The sequence below is a fragment of the Artemia sp. Qi Xiang Cuo genome, chromosome 15 (assembly GCF_049724085.1).
Source record: "Artemia sp. Qi Xiang Cuo chromosome 15, ASM4972408v1, whole genome shotgun sequence".
Taxonomy (NCBI): domain Eukaryota; kingdom Metazoa; phylum Arthropoda; class Branchiopoda; order Anostraca; family Artemiidae; genus Artemia; species Artemia sp. Qi Xiang Cuo.
This window is the reverse complement of record NC_142808.1, coordinates 18178408-18190496: the sequence shown is the minus strand read 5'-3', so window position 1 is coordinate 18190496 and position 12089 is coordinate 18178408. Positions and strand designations below refer to the sequence as shown.

General features: G+C 35.5%; 1 protein-coding gene across 4 annotated transcripts in view; it reads right to left on the bottom strand.

The window, feature by feature from the left end:
* Positions 1–8039: 8039 nt before the first annotated feature.
* Positions 8040–12089, bottom strand: part of LOC148943407 (CDK5 regulatory subunit-associated protein 3) — a 63585-nt gene continuing 59535 nt past the window's right edge. For all 4 annotated transcript variants that reach the window (XM_089100969.1, XM_089100970.1, XM_089100972.1 and 1 more), the window contains exon 10: positions 8040–8206. In XM_089100969.1, coding sequence (XP_088957095.1) covers positions 8138–8206 — 69 coding nt within the window. In that variant the 3' untranslated portion in view covers positions 8040–8137. The remainder of the gene's footprint in view (positions 8207–12089) is intronic.

Sequence of the window (12089 nt, the reverse complement as noted above, 5' to 3'; positions counted from 1 at the left end):
GGCATATCGTTTTCATGCTGGAGAACATACATGTGCGCACAATATAGCCTAAAGCTAAACTAAGGTAAGGTATTTTGCAGTTCCGATCGGTGCAAAAGACACCTACCTAATTATGGCTGAGTTGCATGGTTTGGGCCTATATTTTGTACAATCATATTCAGTTTTCGTTAAGCTAGATATAGTTATTTTGTTTTTATCTGTTCTCGATTTTTGCTGGACATCCCAATCTTCTATGAATGTAAAATGCATTTGGAAATATGTTGAGTAGTCTTTAGTCGCTAATTTTGCATGGTGTTAAGCAGCAGTTGGGATCTGACCTCCAATCAACAATCCTACAAGTTTTCGTAGGCAAAATGAACCTGACAGAAATAAAGGTTGCTCAAAATTTGTGAATAGTGATATAGCGAAGAAAGTCTTCAAAGCAAAGGCCAGGTTAGGTTCAAGTGGAATTTTCCTATCGGAAGCATTGACAAAGCCTAACGGTGAAAGTGTCACTAGAAAAATTCGTACTCTTGCCGACTATGTCTAAAAATAAGTTTTTTTTTCTTTTTTTCTGTTCTTTTTCTAAGTGATTTTTTAGGTATGTTTAGTATCTCGCCATTCATATATTCAGTAAATTTTATTTATTTTTTGTTTATTTCTAATGAAAATCTGATGAAAGCTACCGATTACAAGATTTTCGAATGATCGTTAATATTTGTTTCAGACTATCCTGCTGCACATATGGATTTTCGGAGCGAATAGTTCGAACAACGGCCATCTACATTCTCTAGGTTTAGTGGAAAAAAAAGGTTTAAGGGTGAGTTACAATTATTATTACCACCAAATATTCTATAGATATAGCTTCATTTTTTCTTTTCTACCTCTTCTTTGCTTCCCTTGTAGCAAAGGCAGCTTCAATCTTGGCCTTCACTGATGTATCAGTGAGCACTTTTTTTCTGCCCTCCTTTCTTCCTTGAAGCATTTTGTTCTTGGTGGTGCTAGGATGTGGTTCTACTTGTCCAGGTGTGACCATCCTATTTCACAATGGCTGCAATATCACAGGGCTTCCTGAAAGCATTGGTTGAAAGTATGGCAGTTCAGGTAGGGATGGGGCTGGAGTTAGAACCTCTGATAAGCTTGGCAATTTGCCACCGGCTTCATGGGCTAAAAACATATTTGGTTGGTCTGTATTCAAGAACACAGATCTTCATTATAAAAAAATCTGGGTTGAAAGGGGATATACCTTCCAAAGCCCTTTTGGATGTTTGATGATATGAAAGCCATGGGGAAAGAATTTCCTACCAACCCCGCTGTGATGTAAATGGTGACAGTTCTTCTCGATGGTGACGGTTGCTCGATGAAAAAAAAAATTCGACCAATTTTGATAATTAATTCTGGTAGGAATACATATCTGTTAGATATTTCAACTTTTATGCAAGGGTTCTGAAATACCACAGCCATTTCGTTTCTACCAGATTTCTACTTCTCTTGATAAATAACAAAGAAATCCAGCATCGAGACAGCGACTCGCGAAGTTTCTCGCTCGTGAATAGGCCCAAATCTGTTTTCTTCTATGGAATTGGCCAAATGTGTGACCAAAAACGATCGCGCCGGTGGCGCGCCACCGACCATCTCACTGGCGGCGGCAGGACAAATTTTGGTCGGAGCGCCGAAGCTGATTTTTTTCCACCGCCGGCCTTCCCTTATTGGCGCAGCGCCGTGGTCTAACTATATATATATATATATATATATATATATATATATATATATATATATATATATATATATATATATATATATATATATATATATATATATATATATATATATATAAATTGGCTTCCTTGGTTTTATGGCCTTAAAAACGATCTACAGGGTTTCCACAAAGTCCTGATACATACGAATTTTAAAAATTTACTGAAACTCTAAAAACGGAATTTTAATATCAGTAGATGCATCAAGAAAATCAACTTATTATATTGATTCCAAATAATAAGATTAATCAAGTTTAGTCTTACTTATCAAAACTTTCGAGCCTGAAAAAAATTGTCTGATTTTCGAAATAGGGAGAAAACACCCCCTAAAATTCAAGAATCTTAATGAAAATATTATCATCATATTCAAGGCATCAGAGAACCCTACTGTAGAATCTTAAGCTCCTATATACAAACATGTCAAATAAAACATCAAAATTTGTATGTATCCAGACTTTGAGTACACCCTGTATATAGGTCAAGAGTTTGAGAAAACTTGTTAGAGCCTTAATGCTGGGGGAAAAAATCCCACGAGTGACATCATATTTATGAGCACATTTCAAGAGCATACATACGTCATATTTGCCTCCGTAGTCGTTGTATCATTTCAGTGTCTATGTTTTTATTGGCTATCTCAAAATTTTGATTGAATATGTTTGGGGAAATGATGGGCGTTGGAGGGGGGTTAGTTGCCCTCTAATCATTTTTGACTATTAAAAAGGGCACTAGTCGTTTCAATTTCCAATCGTGTGAGTTCTTTTCAAAGTTTCTACGACAAGTCCTTCGATACGAAGTGCCCTAGCTTAAGACCAAACAATAAATAATACATTGTGCATACATCGCTCTTTACTCAGGCAGCGCTATTGCGCTGCCTATGATAAGTGTAATGTACTTAGCAACATCAAAATAGGTGGCGCTAAAACGGGATATTGGAAATTTGGGTGGATTGGTAATAAAAAATACAGCAAAAATACTGCAAAAGGCCTTTACCGTTTTCACTCTGGAGAACATACATTTGCGCAAAATATAAAGCTAAACTAAGGTAAGGTATTTTGCAGTACCGATCGGTGCAAGAGACACCTACCGATTTAAGGCTGAGTTGCATGGTTTGGGCCTATATTTTGTACAATTATATTCAGTTTTCGTTAATCTAGATATATTTATTTTGTTTTTATCTGTCCTCGATTTTTGCTGGACATCCCAATCTTCTTTTAATGTAAAATGTATTTGGAAATATGTTGAGTAGTCTTTAGTCGCTAATTTGCATGGTGTTAAGCAGCAGTTGGAACCTGACCTCAAATCCACAATCTTGCAAGTTTTCGTAGCCAAAATGAACCTGACAGAAATAAAGGTTGCTCAAAATTTGTGAATAGTGATATAGCGAAGAAAGTCTTCAAACCAAAGGCCAGATTAGCTTCAAGTGAAATTTTCCTATCGGAAGCATTGACAAAGAGGCGACGTGAGATCTTAAATGCCACAAAAGACAAATTTGGCCAGAGAAATGTTTAGACTGATCGTGGGAAAGTTTTGGCAAAGCCTAACGGTGAAAGTGTCATTCGAAAAATTCGTACTCTATATTGTCTGTCGTCAGAAGATGAGCAACAATAAAGATCAATCAACAAGCCACGTAGCCATGCGGTTGTCCGGCCTTGAAATTGGCTACATAGTTATTTTCTTAAAACTGGCATATTGACATTTCTGAAAAATGACCTAATAGGTCACAATTTCAATGAAGGATTTGAATTTTCCCCAGGGTGATTGTATCAAACCTATGGTGACGCCATGAGATCAAGAAGAAGCTGCGATTAGAAGACAAGCAAAAATGACACTCAATATATACATGCTTTGCCCAGCAGGGCCATATACATGCTGGGCCATAATGCTCATATATATATAAAATATATGTGTAAATTGTGAATTAAAATATATAAACACGAAAATAAGAATAAATAGCAGTAGGAGTGAGTGAGAGTGAGGAGTAGGAGTGAGGAGTAAGTGATTTTGTTCCAACTTTATCGAGCAAACAAAGCTCAAAGCTGGTGATGGGTATATGATGGATAGCTGATTAGACTTTTCTTCTTTTTTTAAATACAGTAAAAACTTGAAAATTAATACTTTTTTAAAAGAAACATCCCCTTACCAACCGTCTTCGTAGAAAGAAGGAGAGAGAAAAGAAAGCAAAGAATAATAGAAGAACATTTAAAGAAGAAATACAGAAGAACTTATAAATGTGAAAGCCAAACAATGACATTTTTTCCAGAAATGTCATTATCATTACTATGTTCATTTTTATATTCATTTCAATTTATTTCTTTACTTATTATACTCAATTCTTTGCATTCATTCTATATTCAATCTTCTTTATATAAATTTATGTGCATTTCTTCTTTATCCTAACTTCCTCAGCAAGTCTTTTGTCCATTAGTGCCGCAATTGACGGATGGAGTAAGATATGCACTTCTAGTAGGTATTTAAACAATCCCAGTACAATTTGGAAGATTCGAAGTTTTAGCTATCAAAATTGGTAAAAAGCAATAATGAGACATTTAACCTAACATGTTCTGCTTCGTAGCTAGATTGACCAGTAAGAGTGGCATATGATCAGATGTTGAATAGTGGTTTAAAAACGTGGCCAGCCCAAATTAAGTCATTACTTGAAAGAGTGGCCTTACTTATGGCCTACTTAAGGCTTACATAAGCCTTACTTATGGAACGACAGTCTTGGTTCCCACGATACTTAAAGATATAGAAAGCCAGGCACAATTTATCTTAGAAAGTCAAGAAATTCAGTTTTGGCAAGGGCTGGTTTTAAATCCTAAAACATTGAAACATTATAATCAGGCTAAACCTAGTTTTGGAGAGGAAGTTCATTTTAAATTTAATTTACCAGCTAGTATTTTATGTTGATGGATTTAGTTTAGGGCGAATTGCCTTCCAATCCAGAGCAGGCAAAAGGTGTTCCACAAAAAGATATTGCCCTGAAGGGTGACTTGTTTGTCCCCTTTGTAAAGATGAGGATGGAAATTTGGGCCATTTTCTCCGGAAGTGCCCGGTACTCTTTGATTTAAGGGAAAAATATTTACATGGGATCGATTTGTTGTTTCCTAGAATTATGCGAAGTAGTAACCCAACCACAATATTCCGAGTTGGTGTGCACATTGATAAATGCTTAGAAAGAAGGAAAAGTTTATATAGTTAATTCATTTTGCCTCTAGATTAGGCATTTTTCGCTTTGTATTCTGTTTCTACGAACTTTGTTTGGGGGAGGGGGGGGGGCTAGCTGCCTTCCAATATTTTGTTCACTTAAAAAGGCCACTAAAACTTCTGATTTCCGGTCAAATGAGCCTTATCCCGATCTTTTAGGATCACTTGTTTGATACGATCATCCACGAGGAAAATAAACCAATAAACATGCTTCCGTGATCTTTCTTTCGGCAAAAAATACAAAATTTCACATTTTTTATATAGGAGCTTGAAACCTCTACAACAGGGTTCTCTGATATGCTGAATCTGATAATGTGATTTTTATTAGGATCACCGGTAAATTTCTAGTTGGCCATATAATTTAGCTAAGATGAAAGTGAAAATGTCACTTGATGCCTTTTTTTATGCCCTTTCATAATTCAACAGTCGCTTGTGGGGCTAATTGCATCTTGAGCACTTAAAGGGGCCCCGAAGGTATTTTATATGAATTATGAAAGAGCATAAAAAAAGCAGCAAATGATGTTTTCACTTTCATCCTAGCTACATTATATGGCCTACTGCTAATTTACCACGAACTTTACCCCCCCCCCCCGCCTAATGTGCAAATATATACCCTGAATTTTCGACGGCAAAGTTTGTAATCGCAAAATTCAGTGCTATTTTTGTCGGCGGCATTCGTTGAACTTGTAAGTAAGTAATTAAGTAAGTATGACGGCACTAGACCCTTAAGGTTCAAACCGGCGGTGCTGATCTCCGTTTCGTGGCCCTTCAGCCAGGAAGTGCAATGGGGGGGCTGGGGGCCAGACATCCTGTGCTTTCACACACCCTTCCCCAGATTTTTCCAGGTACCCATTTAGAGCTGGGTAGACTCTGGCTAAGCTTACAGAGTCACACCACTGACCCGCGTCCCAAACCAAATAACTCGCCACGCCAGGGATCGTTTAACTTGAAACTGTAGGAAAACGGTTTATATTTGAGTTGCCTAATAAATGAGGTTTGAATTGCTGTAAATAAGTATTTTTGGAATATATTACTTTTGAACAGCTTATTTATAAACTGGTGATATGTTTTTAACCACTTTTCAACAACTTAACTAGTGTTGATAACTTCTTTGCGTGGTTACAAAAATGAAATATCTTTGTGGCCCCTTTAAGGGCTCAAGATGCAATTAGCCCCAGAAGTGATTATTGAATTATGAAAGAGCATACAAAAAGGCATCAAATGACTTTTTCACTTTCATCTTAGCTAATTTATATGGCCAACTAGAAATTTACCGGATCGCTTGATGTTTTTTGGGATGTTTCCCCCTTTTTCAAAAATCGGGCAAATTTTATCAGCCTTGTAACTTTGATGGGTGACATTAGATAAAAATCTTATTTTAACCTATTATTTTCTGTCTAAACCTTTTTTTGACACCTTGCCATAATTGTTAGTTAAATGTCTTTTTGTGTCACTCCAAGCTTGTTTCTTATTTTTTCGTGATAATCTTTAGCGTTTAAGGGAAAAAGTCACCCATTTGGGCATTTAATGCCTAAATTTCATAAAGGAGCGAATATTAATTTGGTTCTCTATGTCTAGGATAAGCTTTAAGCTTTAGCGCTGTTCTTTTTTTTTATCACTTCTTTACATGTCTTTTATCTCCAATCAATTGACGTCCTCCAATCTCCAATATCTTCAATCAATCAGTTTTCTAGGTTGAATTTTACAGACAACGACAAAGTCTACTTCAAAGCCGTTAAATATGACAACAACGATAACAACGGCAACGTTAAATTTGAGACAACGTCTATGGAAGCCTGTATGCAGTTGCCGTCTTTTTGTGTAATGGCGTTCATTTTTACATAGAAAGTCGTTGCAACAGACCAGGCTTCTTGTAAAATTATAAAGTTTAAATAAAAATCAAGGGTTCTTAAGTTCATTAAATTCTCAGTAAAATGTTTTTTTATGCTTCTTTCTCTCCCTGTTTCACAATTTAAAACAAATAGAACCCTTTACACTTTGGAATAATTATCTTTTTTTGCTCACCCCTTGTTAAACCAATTTACTGCTTATCCAGGCTCCTTACTCCATGGCCGCCGTTACTCCATGGTTTGTTGGTTACTCCATGGTTACTCCTGCCGTTTACCCAGTATGAAAAATATAGGGTGCCACCGTGTCCAGGGGGCATGGTGATGAAAAAAATTTCTAGAAATGGGATATTTTTTTTGTTTTAGACAGTGATATCAATTCTCAGAAATGTAGGCGGAGGGATGAAATTTGCTTCAAAATCTATCTGGGGGCAAATATGATGTTTTTGTTTACTTATTCAAAGACAATATATTTTTCATAATCTAGAGGGGGGTGGGGAACAAAATTTTGGTATTGGTAGTGGGGGATGTGGTTAAAGTTCTAAAGATGACTAGACAGGACTTTTACTATGTTATCAATTTTTTTTTTAGTTTAAAAGTAGAAAAGGATCATAAAAGCCAACTCTCCGAGCTACAATAACATATTGACATTGCCAGTAATTAAGTTTTAATGTGACTCCACTTTCGTTTAAAAAAAAACATTTCCAAAAAATAAAATTAAGGGTTTTATGTTGTTCCTTATTTCAGGAGCATTTTCTCTGTCCTTGACATTACTTGACTTTGGAAAACGAAGTAAGAACCATGACCATTTTTACTCAGTACATTACAATTGAACATACAATATGTTCATTACAATTGAACATATCAAAATGTAACTTAAGAGAAATAACGCTAATTTGGTCAACACGCATGCAGGTTATTTTTCCATGTAGACTCAGCTTAATTCAAATTTCTCCACCTCTCAAAAGTGTACAACGATGTACGCACACAGTATATTTTTGGCTAGATAATGGGAAAAAATTATCTGGTAAATTATTTAGAAACTTCATTTTTGCGCTTCCGCAAGACGGTTAAGATGTCAGATCTTGCATTTGGAGGGCAGATATCAAAGTCGATATACAGACAACTATATGAGAATCCAAAGACCGTTGACCCCTCCCCCAAGCGGTTTATTCCTCTTAGCAGATTCGTAAGGTCTGAGTATCCATAAGTCATTGGCTGAAGCCTGTATGAAAAGACATGCACACGGACATTGTCTTTAAAGAATCCCTTTTATTTCTCCGATAACCTGGTGTAAATATAAAAAAAGCAATAAAATATAACTATATTACATATACAAGTTCGTATATTTTACCAGTTCTTTTGAATACCAACTATGTACACGGGCCTTTTATACTTCTCACTTAAATCCTGCTCAATCTGAAACAAAAGAAGATATTTATTTGCACGATAACCAATATCTTCCAAGGTAACATAAAATCAAACTGATTAATATCTTCTGGATCGCAATCACTTGCAAAGTATTCAAACTAGAAATTATTTATGCAGAGTATTCTGCAGGAAATTTTTACCTCAAAGAGTATGGAAAACCAATTTGACAACTAAAACTGATATTCTGCCGTGGAAAAAGTGGGGTAGCAAAATAGCAATGCAACTGGAGATTTTTAAAATTTGACAATGTGAAAGATGGATGGAACAATTTTAGGAAAACAATTTGTGAAGTTGCTGATGGTGTCATAGGGAAGAAAGTTAGGAGAAAAGAAAGTGCAGAAAGCATTAAAATATGAACTGAGGTGTGAAGTGGAGGCCATGGATAAAATTGCCGAAGATCTGGAAGATGCAGCTAGACGGTATAATAGTAAAATATTGTACTGGCACGTTAATAAATTGAGAGGGAATAGTCGATCCGGACTTGTCCCAGTTATAGATATGAACGGGGTCACAATTAGAGATAAGAAAAGACTTAAAAAGAGATAGGCAGAACATTCTGAGAATGTGGTAAACCGAGATAGAGTTGCAGGAAAAAATATAGAGGAAAATGAAAAAGTTTGTGATACTTTGGATGTGAAGGAAGATTTGTTTTGTAAGGAGGAATTAGCAACAGTACTAAAAGGATTAAAGAATAATAAGGCTCCAGGTGCTGATAGGGTGGTAAACGAGTTCCCTAAATATGTTGGCTCTGAGGTTAGAAATAAGTTAATGAAGATTACCAATATGGTTTTAGAAAAATGGGAAGTACCTAGCGATTTTAGGAACACCTTAATTACATCACTGTATAAGAAAAGGTGATAAGAGTAAGTGTGGTAATTATCGAGGCATTAGTCTGCTCTCTGTAGGTAGCAAATTACTTAGTAACATGATACTTTTTAGACTGAAAGATGCTGTACACAAAGTGACAAGAGAAGGGCAGTGCAGTTTTAGAAAAGGTAGAAATTTTTATTCTTAGGTAAATAGTTGAGAAGTGTCTGAGTCGTCAAACACCTTTTTCTTCAGTTTTAAAAATTATGAGCAAGCGTCCGATTCTCTTGATAGAAGAGCTTTGGCGAAGATCTTAACCTTGTGTGGTATACCAGACAAGTACATTAAAGTAATTAGTGCTACGTAAGAGAATAACACTGTTGCGGTTCAGCCAGGATATGCGGTTAGCAGCTGGTTTCGCATTAAATCAGGAGTTGAGCAGGGCTGTGTTCTATCCCCCTTTATAAGGATCATTTTGATGGACTTTGTGTTAAGAATCACAGGAAAGGCAATGGGAGACCACGGAATCAAATGGGGAGGAAAAAGTCTCCTGGACTTGGATTATGTTCATGATTTAAGCATCCTAAATGAAAGTGTGAGCAAAATGAATGAACTGTTAAGAGGTTTTGCAAGTTCAGGGAGAAAGAATAGGTTTAAAAATTAATATTAAGTAGACTAAGTCACTAGAATTAGGAATAAGTGAAGATGAAAAGGTGACGTTAGGCAACAAAAAGATTGATCAGCTGGACAGCTTCACTTGCCTTGGTAGTATTATTGGTAAAGACGGTGGGAGCAGTGAAGATGTTAAAAATAGAATAGCCAAGGCTCAGGGTGTTTTTTTCACAGTTAAAATAAGGTTGGAAGAATAGGAAGATAGGTCTGCAAACCAAGATTAGAATTTTGGAAGCTTCAGAAAGATTTAAAGGAAATAGGAACTTCCTGGGAGGGTGGAAGGAAGCTTCGAATAGATTAGGATGGAGGAGGAGCGTGCGTAGCTGTGCTGACCTCAGGCAGCTTGGTGCTGCGGTTAGTTGTTATTAGTAGTAATAGTATAATATACAAAGTATATATAAATGCATAGTATATATAGTAAACTATCTGCGTCGCCATGCTTAACCTTGAAAACAAAAAGACAACTGGACAACACCTGTCATTCACCAAAAAAATCAAACAATAACAACCATTTGATTTCCAAATACTAGTTTTCTAAAGAATAGCCACGCGTACTTTGTTGTTTACTTAGCTGCTTAGCTACGTTGTTTGCTGCCATATGTTTTTATTTTTTACTAGTTATTAAACCATGTTTCCTTTTTTTTTTAATTTGACACTGGACTTGAACCAAAAAAATTTTCATTAAATATTAAACATACTTCTTCATTTTTTACAACCGATGTGGCTGTTAGTTTTCACGAAGACAATTCAAAAAATCCGGGTTCATTTCAATGCCCTTGGTACTTTCCTGTTTTTTTATACAGAAAATTTCTAGCTTATACATGGCACAAAGGGTGAATCTCTTAGATACCGATTCGGTCGAATTCATTAAATAATCTATTCTGCGAATGCTCCAAAAGTGAATATTCTATTTTAGAAAAATTCCTTTAAACTTATTTTGCTCATTGAGATTCTACAAACAATTAACTACTCTATGTTTAAAGTTTAATCCCCCCCCTTAATGGTCTCCTTTAGAGGCCTAGTCCTAAGATTTATACAAAAATAACATTAAAAATAATGAAATTGTTGATTATAAAATAGGCCTATAGCCTAGCCTACAGTGACCTTAATTTGAACCTTAGCTTTTGCCTGGGGCTGGTCCTTGGCTTGTGCATAGGGTTGAGGTGTCAATCCAGTGGTGGATCCAGGAGAGTGGCAAGGGGGTGCACGCCCCTCCCCCTCCTCATGTAGTTTAAAGTAGCCTAGTGTAATTGACTTAATTAATGCCAATTTGTGTTAATTAAACTTGCTCCTAATGCAAGTTTATCAGATCAACCTGTTTTGACAATTAATCCAAACCTGAGAGAAATTTTTGGATGTTTAATAATAATTAGTACGCTCAGAGCCTCATCGTTAATTAAAACAACGTGTGATATTTACTTAATTTTATTTCTTTCGTCAGTTTTTGGACCTTTACTTCTCTTTTAATTTTGTTGTATTTAAACTTGGATTTGCTGATTGATATATCAGAACTGTTGATTTTCAGTTCATTTCTCTTCTTCTTGCCATGTCTTGTGTTGTATTTTCGGGGACACGAGATTTCAAGTAAGATCATCAAGGGATTGTATTTAGGTCAAAAGTTTTTGTTGTTCTTTCCGGAACCCTAACCCCTCCCCCTTCCCACAGCAAAATTTTGATAATTTTTTTGACCAATATATATATATATATATATATATATATATATATATATATATATATATATATATATATATATATATATATATATATATATATATAAAATTCAAAATTGGCAACCATGCTGTGAAGGGAAAGGAATTCCCTTCGTGAATTCACAACAAGATTAGAGAACAAAGATTCTGGCCCAACGCGAGACTCATTTATACTAAATTTTATCTAAGCTCCAGAGCCACTAAAGCCAAAACTTAAGTTTAATTTATTTAAAACTTTTTGCGAATTATACTTCTGGCCAGGAGAGCTCCATTATTAATCCTAAGCTTTGTGGAAATAAAAACTGTATTGGAATAAAAATTATGATGTTATGCAGTGACACGGTATTATTGATCTTTATTTTGGTAAGACAGGTCAGGGTTTCAACCTGAGCTACCACAGGCCCTCAAATTGAATAGATTATATATTAGCGTCCCAAAATCCATAAACAGTTCAGTTCATTTAGAACTGGATTACTCTATTTTTTAGTAGACATAACATATTTTTTTTCTTTTTTTACTTTCATTTTTTACCCTTAAATTTTAAGGGTCATTCACATCAAGATTAGTAAAACAAAGATTTTGGCAAACGTAAGCTTCATTTATACTAAATTTTAGTTACATTCCAGAGATATCTAGAGCTGGAAGTTCGATTAGTTTGAACTTTTTGGGAAATTTGTTTAAGG